Here is a 20,353-nt window from a genome sequence, read left to right as displayed (position 1 = left end):
CGTTAGATGAGGAGGTGCTGGGGTGCACTTGGGTCTGTGTGGGTCCTGGGATGGAGTCTGGTCAGTTTTGGGTGAGAACACCACACACGTTTGCTTTTGTTTGCAACCCCTTTGGGTAAACAAAGAAACATGGGCTCATTTTGTAGCAACAGAAGTCGTTCAACTGAAGGAAGGACTTTACTCCACGATGGTTCCCACCAGGGCCCGGAGCCCCCGGAAACTCCCATGAACGTCCCAGGTTAGCAAGGCCCTGGGGGGGTGGGTCTAGATTAGAGCGGTCCAGAAGGATGAGAGGGGCTCAGCACACAGGAGGGGATAAAAAGGGTGCTTCCACCTGTTACCATTTGAAGGAGGATAACCTGAGGCTGGCAGTTTATGGGGTCAGCCAGCCCCACCTCTGCCTCCACACAGCGATGTCTCTAACCTTGGACTTGACCCCGGTTCTCCACACCCTCTTCGAGTCATCGGGAAGGAGATTCTCATCTTCCTGCTGAGGGAGTGCCTCCCGCAGTCTAACTTCGGTCCCTCCTGCTTCCCTGGCATCCTCTTTGCTCTAGCTCGTCTTTCCCTGTGTGGAGCCACCTCCTGCTCAACCCTCGGGTCCTGTCCTAGGAGTCCCTCCAGAAACACGGATACCACCCACGCTCAGGCTTAGAGATTGTCTCTGAGACACACCTTCTCACAACATTTGGCTCGAGGGTGTTTTTGGGGGGGGACGTGCATCCCTCCAAAACACCCCAAATATATTGCTTCCCTGGTCGACTTAGAGTCCGAGGATGCCTGGGGGACACCTTCTGTGTACTCACTCCTGAGGAGTAAGTTTGGTTAGTCAGAGACAATCCTTGCAACCGTCCTGTCGGGCAGCTCCTCAGAGGCCCAGCCCACACGTGTCTCTATGTGAACAATTGCTGGCAGAGAAGGTGCTGGAATGGAGTTGCATAAGGAGTGAAATCTGGCAGGGGGTAGGGTGTGGGGGTAGGTTGAGGGCTGAAGCTGGAGGAGTGCAGTGGCCAGGGGAGGGGGTGTGAGGGACGGCTCGGCCAGGTGGGGAATGGAAGACGGGCAGGCAGTAAGAGAGAGTGCAGAGAGACCGGGGGACACTTCTCCTGGGGTGGTGTGACTGCTTCCTTCCCACTCATGCTGAGCACTGGAAGGATGGGTGGACCTTGATTGACTTTGACGTCATGGGCTCAGGGACCCCTCTCTGTCTGTCCCACCTCCCACCTCCATCTTGCTGGCTGAGGACTCCTGATAGATCTCCCAGGAAATTAGGAAGAACTTTGACCTTGTGGCAAAAGCCTTGCTTGAGAGGTTCTGCAACCTGGCTAGAAAGGGTTAACTGGTGGGGCACCCTGGGGGGGCACTTGGGTGCCGCTGTCTCTAGGGCAGGAACTCCCTCCTCTTGAGGCTAAGAGTCAGGACACCAGCTCCCTGCCCCACCCCAGGAGCACTGGCCACGCAGGCCTCCCTGCAGGTGGCCCTTGATGTCCAGGGGCTCCTCTGGCCCCTCTGAGTGCAGCTGGGAGGGGGAGACTCAGAGGGTGGACCGAGGGAGCTTTCTGGCCAGAGGGTTGGGAGAGGAGACTGGGGCCGCTGCCCAAAGGGAGATCAGACCACCGAAGGAATGGATTATTTGGGATGTTCCTCCTCCCACCTCTCTCTGAGCAGAGGAGAAGGGATGCTGGTTCGGCAGGGCAGGGAATCTGGGGGGCCTTGGAGAATCAGGCTGAAAGGAAGCGGTGGTAGGGTCTGACCAGTTGCAGGCTGGGCAAGGAGAGGCAGGTACCCTGGGGGCTGGAAACCCGCCCTTCTCCAGGGCTGGGGCCATGGGCGCTCAAAGCCCACCCACCCTGGTCTGTCTGGATTCCCAAACCTCCAAACAACCTTGGCTGACGCTCTTCCTCCTGGGACTCAGGCTCAGCCCCCAGGGGCTGCAGCTGAAGGGTCCCTGCTTTGTTCCCGTGGAGCGGCAGGACTCTCCTTCCACAGGCACGGTCTCCTCTCACTGCCCTTTCTTCCTTCCCAGACCTTAGACCTTCTCCTGGAGACGGCGATGGGTTCGACTCTGGACACTGGCCGGGCTGCTTCCCCACCTCTGGCCCGTCCTGTAAGCCCCCTGAATTGCCCTCTCCTTCTAGACCCCCTAAACTGTGCCCCTCCCCCTCAGCCCCAGCCCCTTTCCTTACTAGAAAGCCAAACTTCGCACAGATCCTTCCCTCCCACGGTGAGGATGAGGAGGAGGGGCTTGAGGAGAAGGTGAGGCTGGGGGGTGGGAGGAAGAACAGGAATTTCAGCCCCGGTGGTCCCAGCCTCTCACCCTCTGGGATGTGACTTGCCTCAGTTTCTCCTCCCTATGTCCCCACTCCTGGGCAGGCCTTTGCCCAAACTTGTGCTCCACTCTCTCCTCTTCCACAGCCTCCCCCTCTGTCGAACTGAAGCAAGACTTTGCAAAGAGGTCACCCCGCAGAGGCAGAGCCAGGGCAACCTCAAGTCTGGGCAGCCAGGCTCCATCCCATCTAGGGACTTCTGGGGGCAGGCCAGGGTCTGGCCTGAGCCTCATGGATTGTCTGGCCCCGGACCGTCGCCCAAGGCAGGCCCTGTAGCCGCTGCCCTCTCTGCAGGCAGTCATTGCTGCCAGCCCAGTGGCCGGCCGGCTCAAATTCCTTGATACACTGCTGGGGTCCAGCTTCCTGGCCAGGCTCGGCCTGTCAGGGCCCCGCAGGATGCCACCCACATAGACAGGGCGGAGGGGATCTCTGGTCCGGCAGTCACTGTGGGGCTGGGGTGAGAAGTCAGACTGGCCCCAGCCAGCAGGCTGAGGTTCCTGCCCTGCCACTGCCCCCTCCCAAGTTGCGAGGAAACTGCGCGTGGAAGCCCCTGCCCACAGCGCCCTGGGAAGCCCCTGGGCTGGGAGACAAAAGCGGTTGGCCCCTACCTGGCGCCAGAGAAGGGTGTTGGCTCCGGCAGGTGGACGCTGCTCCAGGGGTGAGCCAAGCCAGCCCGGCCGCCAGCCCCCCTGGGCCGCCCTCCGCTCCTGCCCCGCTCTCTCAGCGGCTCGGTGCTGTCCTGGTGCGGCGGCGGCGGCTAGGGGCGCGCATGTGTGTGTGTGTGTGTGCGCGCGTGTGTGCGCGCCCGGAGCCACTGCAGCATCTCTGCATCAAGATGTGCTCCTCCCTCTCCCAGGCTCCGCTCACTGGCTGGCTCCGGTCCTCAGCCAACGCTTGGGGGGCCCTGGAGATGGCTTCCTTTGGCCCCCCTCCCGCCCCCTTCCCGTCCCCACCCTCCCGGCTTTACCTCATTTGCTGTCATTTAAGGAGCAAGGAGCGAGCCAGGGCACCCGCGTCTTCCATAATGCATGGGCAGCTCAGCTCAGAGCGGGCGCTGTCTGGCCTGCCTGCCCCCCCCGCCCATCCCCGCCCAGCCCAGAGCTGAAGGAGTGGGAGAGGGGTGGGGTGCAGGGGGAAGAGAAAGTGGCTTACTCCTCAAACCCTGGAGACTCTGGAGCCAGACTCCTTGTGTCCCCCAGAAATCCCTTACTAGAGGAAGGGATGCAAATCAGAATCCCCAGCTTTCAGCGGGGCAAGTGGGATGGAGGGGCCTCTGTTGCCTACCCTACGTCTTCATCTTTGTTGTTTCCTTGCTTAAAAGTAACACGGGTTCTTTGTCAAAGTATCCAAACATAAGTAGAAATTTAAAAATAGGTAGTGAAAGTCCCTTAACCAACTCAAGTTCCATGCCTCCAGGCTTATTATTTTCATGTGTATAATTCCATGAGTTATTAGTATTATTTTATGAAAATGGGATTACACAATGCATCATGATTTGCAAAATACTTTTAACTATATAGTAGATCTTGGACATCTTTCCACCTTCGTACATATGGGTCCAAGGCCCTTTTTAATCAACTAGCAGTTTGATATCATGAAAAGCTCATAGACTGCGGGTCTGAACCTCTGAAGGGCAGTCTGAGCCCTGCTACTGATTGGCTGTGTGTGCTAGGCTCAGTGCCCTGACCTCTCTGAGCCTCACTGCTAACCTGAAGGGGTTAAAGATGGCCAAAGTCCCTGCCAGCTCTGAGATTCTAGGTGCTCACCAGGTCAGTGACATAGCTCTCTTGCTTTGCTCCTGTCATGCGGGGGGTGTGCCCAGGACGGCCGGGGCCTCAAGACAGACCAACCAGCCATCTGCGGTGGCAGTCAGCCCTGTCAGGCTGTCACTGTTGTCTCACCCCCTCCGGTCCACCTGCTGTCCGGCTCACACAGGCAAGACCGTGAGCAGTCCAGATGCTGAAACAGCTGGCAGGGCCAGGCCGGCCTCAGAGTTTTAAATGGCTAACCTGTCAAACCTGGAGTGAGGCTCCACGTCTGCCCAAGCGGAGGTGGGCACAGGGGCCGGGGACAGACCTGGGCCGAGTGAGAGGGCCTGCAGAAGGGGGAGGGACGTGGAGGGGGGAGGGCCTGCTGCCCAGCCTCCAAGGCCCTGAATGCCTGCCCGGGTCCCACCTGCTCTCCCTTGCCGCCCTCCTGCTCCTCCTTGAAGGGCTCTCCCAGCTCGGGCGACGGTCCCCATTGTCCTGGCGGAGAGACGCCTCACTGCGCTGACACTGACAACCTGGAGTGCTGCTCCGCACATCCTTCCAGGACGCCCTTCCCTTTCCTGCCTCTACCCACCGTGGCCCCGTCTGTCTTCCTGGGCTCGCACGTTGGCCCTGAGCTCCTGAGGTGAACCTTGCCCGCTGATGCCACCCAGGTCAGCCCAGGCTCTGGAGAGACAGCTGCAAGTTGTCTCCAAGCAGAAGGCAGCTGCCAAGAGAGGGATGGCCCAATGGCCGCGGCACTGGCTGCCTTAGGGGCCAAGGGTCTGGAAATGCTTGCAAGGATTGCTTTAGATTGAGACAGCCGTCTTTGTGACTATTTTAGGACAGTGCTGCCCCTGTGGTGAGGGCTGAGTCCTTGGGGAGGGCCACGGTCCCCCCTCCATTAGCATAGGTGACCTGGGTCCCTAAGATTCTCACAGATCCCTCTGCAACCCACGGCCCCGCCCCAGGTGCACTCCCGCAGCCACAGTAAGTGAGAACCACGGCACTAACCACACCCGGGCCTGCACTTAGGAGACGCGTCCCACCTTCCCAACCCCTCATCTTCTGACCGCTCAACCTCTCAGCTGAGCCTGGGACAGACGTATTTGGGGGTTATTGGGGTCCTCACTGCCAGCCTCTAAGGTGCTCCTGTTTCTGACAAGAGCATAGGGAAGGCATTTCGGGGTCCAGGCTGAGTTTTGCTTGTGAGATCCATTAGCTTGATAATGACCAAAATATTTTATAATATCATTATTAACTATTATAGAAATTATTAACGCAGTTAGCGTGTCTCCAATCTGCCAGGAGCTGTGCCCAGCGCTTCACCTGAATTACCCACCCAAGGGGCACGTGTCGTTACTGCTGTTCTCACTTTACAGGTGATGCTCAGAGAGGTGAAGGAACTTGCTCAAAGTAGACAGTAAACAAGGCGAGAAGCAGAGCCGCAGTCTGCCTCCAGCATCCGTGGTTGAACCTCGCTGCTGTTGCTCCTGCTGCCCACTGCCTGCCCTTCCGGGGTGGGCAGAGTAGGGACAGGACAATGTCCGCTCTTTTGGTGCCTGCCAGGTGCCCGGATCCTCAGTACGGTGGACCGTAAGGGGCACCTCATCAGGACATCTGTGCGTTGCCCTGAGCGGGACACCCTGTCTCCAAGTCCAGTCCCCACAGACTCCCAGACAGGGCAGAGAAGGCCAGCGGAGACGATCAGGTGGCTAATCAAATGGGTCACTGATTTGCCTGTAAACATGTGGCGACCCCCGGAGGGGGAGCCCCCAGAAGGCATCTCGAGGGCCACCCAACCCATCCCAGACCATCTGCTCCCTCCTGCGGCAGCTCCACTGGATCAATAGCAAAGGAGTCCAGTGGCTCTCCAAACGGTCACGGAGGGGCCATGGGCCCAGCCACCGGGGACCAGTGAGGAGGGCCTGAGACCTTGCCAGGGCCCCCCGGCTCTGATGGCGTTCATCTCCCTCCTCCTCAGCCCAAGCCTCACACATCCTTTCCTGGCCTCTGCGGCCACCAGCACCTGGACCTCTAGTTTTGGACATCAGACCCTTTTCTAAAGCTCCCAGGAGACCATGTGCTTATGGAGCAGCCTCTCTGCCTAGAACAGAGTCCCAGATTCCTCATCTGGAAAATGGAGGTTAAGACACAAACCTCACTGAACTGATGTGAGCGTTGGATTATGCACGGACGGTGCCAAGCACATAGTAGTTACTTAGTAAAACCAGTACTTCCTTTGGGCCTTTGTGGGATTCAGCCTCCCCATCTGAAACACAGGGTATGTGCCCACACAGCTGCAGCTTTCTCTGCTGCGCCGGTCGGGGCGCCTCGGGTCTGCAGTCCAGAGCACTGGACTTTGTCTCAGCTCTGTCACTCCTAGCAAGATGGCACTGTGCAGCTCAGGAAAGGACACTTAATTCCTCTGAGAATCCATTTCCTCATCAGTAAAATGGGAATAATCTCATTCCTGCTGAGGATGGTTGTGAAGACTTGTGAAACATAGTGATTTTTTTTTCTTTTTAGGAAGATTAGCCCTGAGCTAACATCTGCTGCCAATCCTCCTCTTTTTTTTTTTTTCCTGAGGAAGACTGACCCTGAGCTAACACCCGTGCCCATCTTCCTCTACTTTATACGTGGGACGCCTACCACAGCATGGCTTGCCAAGCAGTGCCATGTCCATACCCGGGATCTGAACTGGTGAACCCTGGGCTGCCAAAGCGAAACATGCACACTTAACTGCTGCACCACCGGGCTGGACCCAACATAGCGATTTTTAAAAGCACCTTTTGTATGGCCAAGTGCCACACAAAGTACCGGTGATTACTCCCTCGACTGTGCAGTCTCTGAAGGCAGGGCTTACCTCACTAATGCCTCTCTTTCCCAGCCCCCACCCTCCACTGAGCTCAGTGCCCAGCACACAGTCCATAAATATTGTTGACTGGGTGAACACATGCAGGAGAATAACTGCCATAAGTTCCGATGGTGCGAGGCAGGAGCTGGGAGGTGGATGAAGGTGGGGTGTCGTCCTGAACTGGGCCTGGATAACAGAGAGGAGGTGGGGGGTGCACTCCTGGCGTGGCGCTGTTGGCGACCGGACAGGGCACGATTTGTGCGGGACCAGGAGAAGCTGAGCTGACTGAGCGGGGGTTCTGGAGGGGAAATCTCAATTCTCTGACGACATTTGCCTTCCTAATTTCACTTGAGGCCCTGGAGGGGTCTGTGGCCCAAAGGGGCCTAATTATTCTCTTAGCCATTTCAACCCAGGGCTCTTGGAGCTTCTTTTGCAGGCTTATAATAGACAATGCTAATGTCATTATTAATATTTAATAGTAATGATGCTAATAATGCCCTGCATTTATATGGTCTCTCCAAAGAGCTCAAATAACCCTGAGTTTTTTTTGTGAAACGATTTGGCCGGTGTGGGAGGGGGGAGAGCGGGAGGGCAGGTGCAGTGGAGAGAGACTGAGTCATAGGGAAACTGAAGCTCAGGAAGGTCAAATGATTGGGCCGAGGTCATGAGCGGTGGAGGCAGAGCTGGGCCTAGGATTGTGTTATCGGGCTCCCTGCCTGGAGCTCGGCCCAAGACTCCAGCTGGGCATCTGGATCTGAGAAGGACGTCCCTGGTGCGGGCATCTTCTGGCAAGACTGAAATGTCCCGGTTGGGGGCAGCTGTGGCCCTGGATGTGGCTGGGCTCCAGAGCGGCGGTCTCTGTGCGTTCTTTACTAAGCCTGCCTGGGGTGGCTAAGCACAGCCCTGAACCCGTTTTCCAGGATCTCTGGATGTCTGATGTACAATCTCCTGGAAGCAGCTTCAATCAACCCATGTCAGTGCACGGACCCTTTCTCTAATCACTCAGCCTTCTTTTTTTTTTGAGGAAGATTAGCCCTGAACTAACTACTGCCAATCCTCCTCTTTTTGCTGAGGAAGACTGGCCTTGAGCTAACATCCATGCCCATCTTCCTCTGCTTTATACATGGGATGCCTAACACAGCATGGCTTTTGCCAAGCGGTGCCATGTCCGCACCCGGGTTCCGAACCGGCGAACCCCGGGCCACCAAGAAGTGAAACGTGCGCACTTAACTGCTGCACCACCGGGCCGGCCCCTCACTCAGCCTTCTTGTGCTGACTTTGCTATCTTTATATTCCCCACTACAGTTTGTCAGGGCCAAGAATGCACCCAAAATATATGGTTACTTAAAAGCTGCACATTGGAATTTCAGGGCTGCTGTGAGCGCTGCCCAGGGAACTGCGTTACATCAGAACGGTGAGCGGTGCCCTCTGGAAGGAGACGGCACAGAGCCGGGGGATGGCAGTGGGCTTTGGAGTCAGATGTTGATGCCAATTCCACCCGCTCTATTGACTGGCTGCTGTGTGCCCTCAGGCTTCTCTAAGCATCGGCTTCGTCGTCTGTAAAATGGAGATGAGACTGCCTCAAAGGGTTGTGTGGATGAGACGAGGTGATGTGCACATGTGGGACAGCAGTGGAGGGGGCAGTGGGTGTCTCAAGGTTCTGGCACCGTTGGAGGGACTGTCCCGTGTGGGTGATGGCGTCCTGGTCCGGCGGTTCCCGAGACGTGGCCTCGACTCCTCTCTGCTGGCTAGCTTCCTTTGGTTTCTGGCCATTTCTGAGTCAGTTTTGTGAGCCTTCTCATTGACTCTGCAGGCCACCTGACAGCCTTGTGGTGAGTCTGTTCTCTGCTCACGGTGGCCAAAGTCTGCTTCTGTGGCCTGCCACCGAGAGCCGGGACCAATTCATGACTTAAGGCTCCTAGCACAGTGCCTGGGACCGAAGAAGCACTCAATAAATGATAGGCAGAAATTGTCAGAGAAGTGTCGTATCCACCCACCCACCCACCCATCCATTAAATAAGCAAATATTGAGCACTTCTTGTACCAAGCACTGTCCCAAATGCTGAAGAGGAGAAGACGTGGGATGCCCCTTGAGGAGCTCACAGTGCAGTGGCGGGATGACATGTACAAATAATGGAGATACAATCCAGTAAGCGCTGTCGCTCAAGTTTGCGCAAAATGTCGTGGTGGGGTGCCTGCCATGGCCTAGTGAGGCTCAGGAACAGAGAAAACATTTCAGAGAAAGCTGAGTCCTGACGGGAGACTCTGAGCTCACTAGGCAGACCAGGTGTCCATGGCATGGGTTGGGAGGAGGGAGCAAGGACATGGTTCCAGGAAGGAGCGACAGCTCGTGCAAAGGCTGCAGCATGGCAGAAGTGGTGAGCTTGAGGAGAGAGTCGGTCAGCATGTCTGGACTTGAGGGTGCAAGGTGGGACGAGACTGGAGGGGATGCGGGGACCGTCCACGAAGCCTCGTGAGCCCTGGAGGGGCTTCACTGGAGAGCAGTGGGGACTGGCGGAGGGGTCTGAGCCAGCAGGAGATGGGCTGAGATGTGCCCTCGGGGCGGTGGGGAGGGAGCACCACACAAAGCAGATGCAGACCTGGAGGCAGGGAGGCCGGCTAGGCAGGCATGGGCAGAGAAGAGGTGATGAGGACCTGGAAAGGCTAAGACCTGTACCAGCCAGCCAGAAGTCTTCACTTGGATGTCCATGGGCCTCTCACATCCCTGCATGGGACCCACCCCTTCTGTGATGGTGAGTTTTATGTGTCAACTTGGCTAGGCTACGGTACCCAACTGTTTAATTAAACACTGATCTAGGTATGCTGTGAAAGTACTTTACAGATGTGGTTAACATCTGCAATCAGTTGACTTTAAGTAAAAAGATTACCCTCCATAATGTAGGTGGGCCTCATGCAAGCAGTTGAAGGGCCTTAAAAGCACAACTGAGGATTCCCTGAGGAAGAAGAAATGCTGCTCTCAAACTGCAGCATCAGCTCCTGCCTGAGTTTCCGGCCTGCCAGCTGGCCTACAGCAAACAGAGCCGGCCCCCACAATCGTGGAAGGCAATTTCTCGAAATAAATCCTGTGTGTGTGTGTGTCTGTATATATGTATACACACACACGTAGACATGATATGTGTGTACTGTACACACACACAGACCCTACTGATTCTGTTTCTCGGGAGAACCCTGACTGATACACCCCCCCTGCCCTGGCCACCTGCCGTTCCTCCTGGGTTCCCTGCCCTCCAGACCTCACCTCCTCAATGACTCCTCCCTCCCTCCCCCTCCCCTGGGTCCTGCCTACCACTCAGTCCTGCCACTTCTGCCTCCTGAAGCCTCTCCTATGCATGCCCGCAACCTTCACTGCCCCCCTCACCTGTGTTCACCTGAATTCTTACCATCTGTCCTTGCCAGGCTTCCTGCTTCCTGTCTTGTCCTGTCCCCTCCCCTCCCCAGCTGTCAGAGAAGGCTCCCTAAAATGCAAATCACTCTCCTGCTGAAAAGTCTTCGGCTTCTCTTGCCTCCAGGCTGATGCAGGCTCCTTCCTGTGACACACCGCTCTCGCTCTCAGCTCATTGTCACCTGCCCCCCTCTTCCTTTCCCAACCCAGCTCACTCCTGCCATATTCACCGCTTTCTGAAAAGGGCTGGCCTCTCTCCTTTCCCTGTCCTCAGGTGGTCCCTTGTTCAGAATAGTCACCCTTCTCCCTTAGGTACACCTGGCTAAATCCTCCTTGCTCTCAAGAATTGGTCCAGTGTCACCCCTCTAGGAAGCCTGGCCTGCCTGACCCTCTCTAAGGCACTGGGTGGCCCTGTTCAGTGCCCTTGTCCCTCGACAGGCATCCCTTTCACTGATCTGCATGGTGACGGGATGTCCCCCCCTGAGTCTTCTCTCTCTGTACCCTCGAAATCGTATCTGGGGCTCAGTATATATTTGTTAAATGAACTGATGAGTGGGCCACCCATTCCTCTCTGGGGTTCAGGATGCGGGTAGAGCAGACCATGTTTGTGCAGAGCCGGCTACTTCTTTCCCCATCCTGGATGACGTGCAGGCAGGGCCACCCACTTAGTGCAAATCCCTCCAGGCAGATGCAGCATCGCCCCAGGGCACACACCTCAGTGAGGGGAGCCTGGGCCAGGCCTAGCTCCCGTTCACCCCCTCATCAGATGTCCCCGGCAGGGCACAGTCATATGTGGTGGCCCAGCCTGAAGGCCCATGAGAGATGCTGTTCCCCTGGGTCAGAGAGAACAGCCTGTCCCCGGCCTGGCAGAACTTGTGATTGGGGTGCAGGTCTTCCTGGGGAAAGGCTGAGGTCCAGGGCCGGCTTCGGGGTGTGCAGCCTGTGTAGTCACACGGGGTCCGGCTTCAGAAGAGCCTGTGCTGGCTTAATGCTCTTCTGCTGTGCTCTTGGAATTATTATAATTTTTGAGTCAGGGGTCCAGTATTCTCATTTTGCATCAGACACTGCAAATTATGTAGCTGGTCCTGCTGAGGTCAGTGGGGTCACCCCACTGAAAACAGTACCCAGAATTATTGGGCCAAAGGGAACCGGGGGTGACTGATTCCCTCCACCTGCTCAGGGGAGCAGGACCCCGTCCACAACTTCAGCCTCTGCCCTGTCTTTGTTAACCTCTAGGAGCAGGTCAACAGGGACCCTGTTGACAAGGATCCTTTGGGACCCTTGAAGCCAGGAATGTGGTCTATGTGCTAAGAACGCGTTTCACATTTTTAAATGGTTGAAGAAAACAAAAAGAAAAATGTTTTGTGATATATGAAAATACTATGAAATTCAAATGTCAATGCTCGTAAAGATGTATTGGAACACGGCCTCTCGCGTTCACTCACACGCTGTCTGGCCGCTTTCACGCGACGTCGGCTCGTTGCAGCAGAGACTGTATGACCTGAAGAGATTGACTCTCTGGGCCTTTACAGAAAATGTTTGCCAACCGCTAGCTTAAGCTGTCCCTTTGTCACCTGGAGCCTGGGAAGCATGAACGTGGGGTGGGGTGTCAGTCACTGACTCTCAGTGCCTTAGCTGAGTGGTTCTCAACCAGGGGACTTCAGTGACGTCCAGAGACGTTTTTGGTTATCGTGATGAGGGTGGGATGTGTGCTGCTGGCGTCTAGCAGGCAGAGGTCAGGCATGCTGCTAAACATCCTTTAATGCATAGGACAGTGCCCCCACCTAAGAATTACCCAATCCCAGATGTCAGCAGGGCCGAGCTTGAGGAACCCTGTGTGAAAGCTCAGGACAGAGGCAGGCCAGGTTCCTGGGAGGTCTTCTGGGCTGAGGAACTGGCCAGAACTTCCACTGCCCTGGAACTGAGCAGCCCAAAGGCTGTGTGATGGGGAGGGGGCAATGGGGAGGACCAAGCACGAGGCTTCCCCTTTCCTTGGCGCCCTGGGGCTCTGAGACCTGCTCCCGGCCCTGGGCAGGCCTCACATGGGAGAACAGCCGCTCTGCCTGCAGCTCCCCGAGGAAGAGGACAGGTGCCCATCTTCTTGGGCAGGTGAGCTTGGCCCCAGAAGGGACAAGGGTTATTGAGGCTGCTAACCAAGGCCATAAGGAGGGAAGCCAGGGGCCAGGGAGGCAGCGAGGAATCGGAAGCACTGCCAAGGGACCAGGTGAGCAGGGTGCCCATACTGATGGAAGGATGTGAGGCAGGGGAGCCTCAGGGAAGGGGCTGGCACTGCTCCCACCCGGCCTTCTGGAGAGTGAGAGGAACAGATGCTGTGACTGTCAGATGAGATGCTCCTGGCACTTTGGGAAATTGCAGAATTAACAAAAGGATGGCTGCTTTCAGGGAACACAAGCAGGGGCACAGCGTGCACAGCTGGCCTGGCCTCTGGGGACTCCCTTTCCTTGAAGGCAGGGAGCAGGGGTCCTCCTGCCTGGCCTCTGGGCTGGCTGTGGGTTGGGGCTGGGGGAAGGGAGGGCAGAGGCAGAACTGTGGGGCCTGGGGGCAGAACAGGGTCAGGTTGGAGCCAGGGCCAGGGCCAGGCTGCACAAAGCCTGGAGTCTGGTTAGTGGCAGGGCTGTCTGGAGGTCATCTCATCTATCCTCCTGCTCTGGGTCCAGCCCCAGCAGATGGAGTCCTGTCGGCTGAGGATCCAAGCAGAGGGGCCCTCAGCAGGAAGGAGAATTTGCCAGCTGTTCCTCGCAAAGCCCCCAGAAGCAGCGGCCAGCTCTCTCTGAAAGCTTCATGGACAAAGGGGCATGTGTCTCAGGGTCTCAGGGAGCCTGCACCTTCCCCTGGTGGAGAGTGGGCAGTGGGAATGGCGGGAGCTGGTGGCCTCAGCCTGGATGCTTACCTGGCCTGCCGGAGAGGCAGGAGGTTGTGATTGACATTGCGTGGCTGGGAGTAGCTAAGGAAGGCTCTGGGTAGAGCAGGCTGGCTGGGTCCTGCTTAGAGCCGGGAGGATTGGACTCCATGCTCCTAAACCCTATGAAAAGAAGAGGAAAAGAGAAGGACAATAAGCAATTCCCCAAGTGGGGACGGTTTTAATTGCAATGTGGAGCTAATTTAGACCAAAGAAAATTCCCTCTAACGCTGAGGTGTGGGGTGCCAGATTAGTGACAGGGAGCAGGGAAACCTCTCCCAGGTGTCGGGGACATGCCTGCCTGTCTGGTGGCTGGGGCTGGCTAAAGGGCCCCCAGCCAGATGGTCCTTGCTTGCTTGGCAGATGCTCTGCTTCCTTGTCCCTGGAGCTGCGGCAGCTGAAGTATAGATGGGAGACTAGAGGCCTCTGGGAATTGGCCAGAGAACCCCCCCACCCCTGAGGAGGAGGCCGCCCGTCCATCCGGGAAGTGATCTGGCCATCAAGTGATGACCAGTAGGACTGGAAGGCGAGCAGGGCGGAGGGCAAGGGGCAGCAGACAGATGCAGGGGGTCACGCCCCTCATTTGCTGGAGTGCCATCCCTCTCCCTGTCAAAAACCTCTCAGGGGGCCAACCAGCAGACACATGACACATGCACCACGGAGAGGGGCTGAGGCCCCCCCATTGGCCGGGTCCGTGGCTTCTTCCCCTTCCCTGCGGTTTCCCTGGAGCCTGCTACTTTGTTAGCTGGCGCCCTGGGGGACGGACTTCAGATGGAGGGAAGCGGGTGTGTGTTTTGTTTTGTTGGGGGAGCCTCCGAACCAAGAAGCTATTTGGCTAATGAAGTTGTAATTACTCTGGGCTCACTAATAGGATGAAAGCCGGGGGCTCCGTTAAAAGCCACTGATGGACCCAGGAGAGTACGCCTGACGGCTCTGAAGGGCGCTGGAGAATCGGAAGTGGTGGGGGGGGATGTCTCTTGGTCGGTTGGGGAGAGGGAGGGGGGTGCAGAGGCTCTGCCTGCCTCTGGGGTCTGCTTGCTCCTGGGAACTAAAGTGATACCTGCATAGTCCTCAGCCTAGGAGAGGACAAGATTCCCGAGAGCTGCTGCCTCGCTTCTTCCTGCCCCAGCCCCCCCAGGCCCAGCCCTGCTCCCGGCTGTCTGCTTCGGTGGGAGGCAGAGGGCCAGCGAGAGTCTAGGGCAGCTGGAACTCCCAAAGTCTTTCCGTCCAGCTTGGGAATCTGTGTATTTGTAGGTCTGTGTACTGCCTGGTTGGCCATGATTTGAAACGTGAGCCTGCTTTCCCCGGGAGGCGTCAGCTGACACGGAAGGAGGCTGCGTGCTTGCGGGGAGCCGGTTCTGGCTTCAGCATTTGATGTGGGGAATCTGCAGACCGTGTAGACCCCTGCTCTGACTTCCGGGGGTCTGAGCCGCACGCACGTAACTGAGAGGCCCCTGCTGACTAGGGACTGCCTGTGGCTCCTGAGAACGACCCATCCAGCCGTGCAGTTAGTTAGCCCTCGGCCTGCACTACCCCAGCCCTGCCGGGGCACAGCCCTGCGGAAGACTTGGGAAGGCGGCTGGAGTGGTTGGGAGGGAAGAACTGGGTGTGTTTTTGTTTCTCATGGAGGTTGTTGCTGGGCCTCGGGAGGGAGAAGGATGGCAGATTTTAGCTCCTCTGAATCTCAGAGATTATCCCATCGATAAGGGTCTTTGCCAACTCCCTGTCCCTGGGGAGAGATGCTGTCGGCGTTGAGAAGGAAGGAGCCTTGAACCTTATGCCTGTGGCCCGGGAGAGGTGGTTTCTCCTGTGCGAAGTCTGGGAGTCGGGCTCCTAAGTCTCGGGGAGAATCACCCTGAGAGATAACCACACCAGGTCCACCTGGACCAGGGCCTAAGGAGGGAGCCCTGGCTGAGGGCTGTGCTCTGGTCATTCTCTCTTAGGACAGACCCAGGCCTGCTGGATGTCTGGCCTCATCCTCTTCTGCCACATGGGTTGTCTGGTGAGTAGAGGGTCGTGCTGTGTCCTAGCAGCCGGACTGGAGCTAGAAGGGCAGGGACTGACGGAGGTGAAAGACGGACGGTCCTTTCCCATAAGTGAGGGTGGGTTCCTAGTCTTTAAAGGAGACGAGCGCACTTAGGGGCCTCTGGGAAAGTTAATTAACGGGGCCGTAGGTCGAGCCTCTAGCTGTCCATCCTCATCGCTGGCCCTCACATCCAGCCACTTGGAAGCTGGTAAACTGGCTTTTAGGAAGACAAATACCGCCTGCCCCCATCCCCCCTTGTTGATACCACACGACTAAATGACTAGCTGGACAGGAAATACAGCTTGAATACAAATAGGGCCTCCTTGCCCTGCGGGACCACTGAGTCCTGAGGGTCAGTGGAGCACCCATTGCGCGAGATACAGGGCTGGGTGCCACAAAGGCAGAAGAGGCCTGAGGTGTGGGTCCTGCCCTCCCGAGGTCTGCAGGCCGCCCAGGCACGGGAGAGGCAGGTTGGGAGCTCATGCTGACGGCCAAGGGGCGGAGGGGCAGGAAGGCAAGAGAAGCTCCTTGGAGAGAGCCCTGTGGGCCAAGGCAGTTACAAAAGGTGGGATTTGAGTCTGCCCTGAAGGATGGAGGTAGATCTTTTGAAGGACGAAGTTGAGGCTAGGGAGAACATTCTAGTAGGCAGAAGAAGGGCAAAGTGTAGGGGGATTCATTCATTTTTTAAAATTTAACAAATTCTTATATAGTGCTTACTAGCATCACGCCTTCTTCCTAGAACTCTTCCCATTTTCACTGATTTGATCCTTACAACAACCTACGCGGGAGCCACAGTTACAGTCTGTTTTAGAGATGAAGAAACGCAGTGAGTGCTGGACCTGTCTGCAGAGTCCTGGCAGTTTCTTGGTACTCAAGGCAGGCCTGGAGAAGGATGACAACAATGACCGTGAGCTGCACGGCACCTCCAGCCCTCTGCAGGGCTCCCCGGGGCTCTCCTGGGTGGCGTCAGGAGCTGGCCTGTCCTGCTGGAGCGGAGAGGAGTAGTAAGGGGCAGATCATCGATGGATCCTGCAGACGAGCTGGCAGGGGCTGCTGTGGCAGGATGTCTCTGAAGCCCAGACACCAGGGCAAATTCTTCACAGAGATGCCCATTCAGACCAAATGTAAGAGTGAAAGCTGAGGTTCTGGAGTCGGAATGACCTGGTAGCTAGTTCTGGCTTTGTCATTTACCTTCGGCAAATTACTGGGCCATTCAGAGCTGCAGTCCCCTCGTGCACAACAGGGTATGAGGCCGCCTGCCTCGAAGGGCTGGTGTGAGGGTAACAGAGAAGCTGCGTCAAGTGCCCAGCACTCTGCCTCACACGTCAGGAGTTCCCCTTCTCCTCTGAAGGCACGTAAATGTATTGTGACCCAAACACCATCTGGAGCCTTCTTGCCTCTTCAACACCAATGTACAAATGGCTCAGTTTCCGAGTCTGTGAAAGTCAAAGTCTCTCCCAGAATTTTCGTTAATTCCCGCCGGCTTGTGCTCTGAGCCCACATTCTCCTGTGGTCTTTGCGCACGCTGCATCAACAATGGATGTGGAATTCACCAACTTGGCTAGCTTGTATAAGATACCCACTTGCACGAAGCAAATTCATCACCTGGGTAGACTTGACTGATGCTTTGGGGGACCCGGGGAATGTCCCACCCTGGAGTGCCAGCCTTCTCATTGTGTCCCTCTAATTTGGGGTCAAACTTGAGCCGGCATCAGGATCACTTGGAGGGTTTGTTAAGACCCAGATTCCAGAGTTTCTGATGCAGTAGACGGGTGTGGCCCAGACTTTGCACGGCTCTAAGTTCCCAGGTCTTTGTGATGCCGCTGGTCCAGGGATGACACTTTGAGAACGGCTGCTCTACTCTTTCCTCTGCCTGTCACTGCTCCTCCTCTGCTCCCAGCCCCCACCTCACTGTCCTGCTACACAGGACTCTCTCCCGCTGCCAACTGCAGACCCCCTGCCCAGATCAATTCTGGACCCTCCATTTAATAGGATTCAGCCTCGCTAGGGGGAAGTTGTGATTTTTATACTAAGTAATTTTGTTTGTTTGTTTTAAGAGAAACACCCCCCTGCCCTCCAGCTGCTCTGCTGGGTCTCCCACGGGAGGCTGAGGGGTCCCAATTCTGGTTCGGGCTCTGTGTGGGTAAAGTGAGTTCCTACCGAACTCAAGCCAGGGCTGAGTCTGTCTGTGGACTCTACCAGACAGCTCCCTGTCTACACAAAGAGGGGCCTTTGTGCCTGCCATGGGGTCTGAGGCTAATCAGCAGAAGTTCTAGGGGCTGTGCGGTGGGGGTGGGAACGGGGGTTGGGGGCTGTGCAGTTGGGCCACAGCTGTGGCTCCAAATTGCTCTGAGGCCACTGCCTGGCCCAGGCTCCAGCAGGAGCCGACATCAAACAAATGGGCTCTGATGCATTAAGTGGGGAGGGGGAGGCCGAAATGGGCGCTCCCCACCCCTCCACCCAATATGGTGTGAGCAGTAGAGGCTGCCTTGATGAGAGGGGCTATAACGAATTCCCAGATCCCATCTCTTTGGGGGCAGCTGGCAAGAGCGGGTATAGCATTCACTCTTAATAAAGATTGGAAGATGACTGTCCCCCACCACTGGCTCGGTTAATCCAACTCCACGCTGGAGATTAGCATTTCTAATGGCCTGGGAGGCACAGCCTCCAGGAGACAGGGAGGAGGGATGACAGATATGCTGGGGGTCCCTGGGGCTCTGAAGAGAGGCAGCCGCTTTGTTTGGCCTCAGTTGAATTGAGGTTGGCTTTCTTCAGATAAGACGCATGCATCATCTCTCCACTTGTCCCACTGAGTGGGGCTCCTGGTCTAAAACTGGGCCAGTGGGCGCCCCCACCCCCAAAATGTCATATCCAGTCCACTATTCAATATCCAATATCCAAAGAGGATGAGAAAAATCTGGAACTCACCTAGCCTCTTCTTTCAAAGGAACGTCTGTCTCATTCATTCATTCATTCACTCATTTATTCATATTCATTCATTTTGTTCTTGCTGTATGAGGCGTGGCCTGTGGATACAGAGATGAAAAAATAGTCTCTTATACTCAGGAAGTTTATAATTTAGTAAAAAAAAAAAGGACAATAAATGTCGTATGTCAGACTCCATGAGAGACATGGGATCTAAACCAGCCTGTGCAGAGGTGGCTGTGTATGTGCGTACTTGTTCACACCGTATCTCGTGTCGGGGAAGACCTCCTGAGACGGTGTTGACTGAGCTGATGGTTAAAGATGTGTGACCTAGCACAGAGGCCACAGCCTGCTTTCCAGGGGCTCAGGAGAGGTGATCTGTAGGAGACAGAGGATCAGAGGGGTTGAAATGGGAAAGAGGAAAGCACCTGACGGTGTGGCAAGGCCTGGCTGTGAGCATCAACTCCAGTGATGACCAATTATCCGGTAGAGGGCAGGTGTGGAAGGTCGAGAGGCGGATGTTCCAAGCAGAGCCATCTTTGGGCCGTGATTCATTTACTGAAGCCACGTTTATTGAGCCCTTTGCCCCAGATGCTATAACATTGCTGCTGCTTACTTGACTGTCTCCCATGACAGTCTGAGCTCCCCGAGGACTGGAACACTCTCCTACTTACCTTACGTCATTCATTGGCACAGAGCAGGGTATTAATAGGTGCTTTTGAGTTGAACTGACTTGCCAAAGCTGAGGAGCGTGAGAATCATTGCATGTCGGGGGAGCTGAAAATAGCTTGGAAGGGCTAGAATTTAGGGTATATGTGAGGAGTGGTGAAAAATAAGCCTGCAGAGGTAAGGGTCAGATCATGGAAGGTCTAACAGGCCACAGTTTAGATTTTATCCTGTGGTTGCAAACTGAAGGTATGGTAGCAAACTCGATGGTTTCAAGTAAAGGAGTCGCATGATCTGGTTTGTATCGTAGAAGATCCTTTGGCTGCAGTTTCAAGGGGGAGTGTACCGGTGACACAGGAAGCAAGGACACCGAGTTCAGGATGAGGGCTTGGACTAACGGGGGGACAGTGCAAATGGACATGAGGGGCAAATCTCAGAGACAGCCTGTGAACTCGAGAGTGATGAGAATAGGTCTTTCTCATGTTCTGAGGAGTGAACAGGGTGCTTTGAGACATGGGGTGACATACCCAATGCGTCACCCCACAGTTCAGGAGGAGCAGACCCGGAAACAAGGTCTCATTTTAACCTGATGAAGTCATAACCCCTCAGATCAACGATTTGTTCTGAGGACTCTGAAGGGAGGTGAACAGAGGTGGGCTGGTTCTGGGTCCACAAAAGTTGGGCCTGCATTTGCAGGGAATCGTTCACCCTTATTTCCCATTACTGCCTGCAAACCATCCGTTATCCTTCTGTGAGAGCAGAGCCACCTCCCAGCCCGCCCCTCCTAGCTCTGACGCCACCCTGAGGAAAGGGAGGGGGCTACAAGTTCTGGGCGGTCCCCTGCCATTCATCCCGCCTGGGAGACGCTCTTGGGCCACCTCTCAATGAGAATTAGCACAACTCCAGGCCAAAGCGTGAAGAGAGGAGGCTGGCGGGGGTTGAGTGTTGCCGGTCAACCAGCACAGCCCTCTGTATCTTTCCCTTCTCTCTCTGCTTGTTGACTGAGATTCCTGCGAGTCTACTGAGAGGGGTTTTGGGTTTGTTGTAAGCAGGTTTATTCATTCTTTCGACAATATTAAGTGTCTCTCCTGCACCAGGCACAACGCGGGGCACATGCTGGAGTCCTCCCACATCCGGGCTGGGTGCAGGGACAGGAGGCGCTTGGACACAGTGTCGCTGCGCGGCTCTCTCCTGCTCCCAGCATCCCCCGCCATGGCACTTGCACAGGGACGTTTAATCCGGGTGTCTCCACAGCTGTGCACATTCCTATACCAGTCGCTCTACGTTTAAAACAAATTCTGCCAAAGAGTTTTCTAGAATAAGACCGACTTCAAGATGGGGGTGATGTCACAGAATTCCGTAGATGAATGCTGTCAGGTGCCATGAAAAACCCCTTGATTCAGTTCTGCCATTAATCTCCTGACATTAATCCCCTCCACCTCCCATTAACTAGGGAAAATGAACAAATCACATGGCCAGAG

General features: G+C 55.9%; 1 protein-coding gene and 1 long non-coding RNA gene across 5 annotated transcripts in view; one reads left to right on the top strand and one right to left on the bottom strand.

Annotated features, from left to right (window-relative positions):
- CNTN2 (contactin 2) overlaps positions 1 to 3,409 on the bottom strand; it is a 32,008-nt gene extending 28,599 nt beyond the window's left edge. The window contains exon 1 of one of the 4 annotated variants that reach the window (XM_023640385.2): positions 3,295 to 3,409. In XM_023640385.2, the coding sequence (XP_023496153.2) occupies positions 3,295 to 3,299 (5 nt within the window). In that variant the 5' untranslated portion in view covers positions 3,300 to 3,409. Of the gene's footprint in view, positions 1 to 2,935 lie in introns of all 4 variants that reach the window. The other 3 variants (XM_070266541.1, XM_023640387.2, XM_023640386.2) reach the window with 3 other exon arrangements.
- On the top strand, positions 137 to 8,907 carry LOC138924000 (uncharacterized). The gene is made up of 3 exons (XR_011438429.1): positions 137 to 238; positions 2,027 to 2,107; positions 5,458 to 8,907. It is a non-coding gene; the product is annotated as an uncharacterized lncRNA (long non-coding RNA).
- Positions 8,908 to 20,353: the final 11,446 nt, after the last annotated feature.

This window comes from Equus caballus, chromosome 5 (genome assembly GCF_041296265.1).
Source record: "Equus caballus isolate H_3958 breed thoroughbred chromosome 5, TB-T2T, whole genome shotgun sequence".
Taxonomy (NCBI): domain Eukaryota; kingdom Metazoa; phylum Chordata; class Mammalia; order Perissodactyla; family Equidae; genus Equus; species Equus caballus.
Note: the sequence above shows the minus strand (reverse complement) of the source record. Positions and strands in the feature narration are given on the sequence as shown.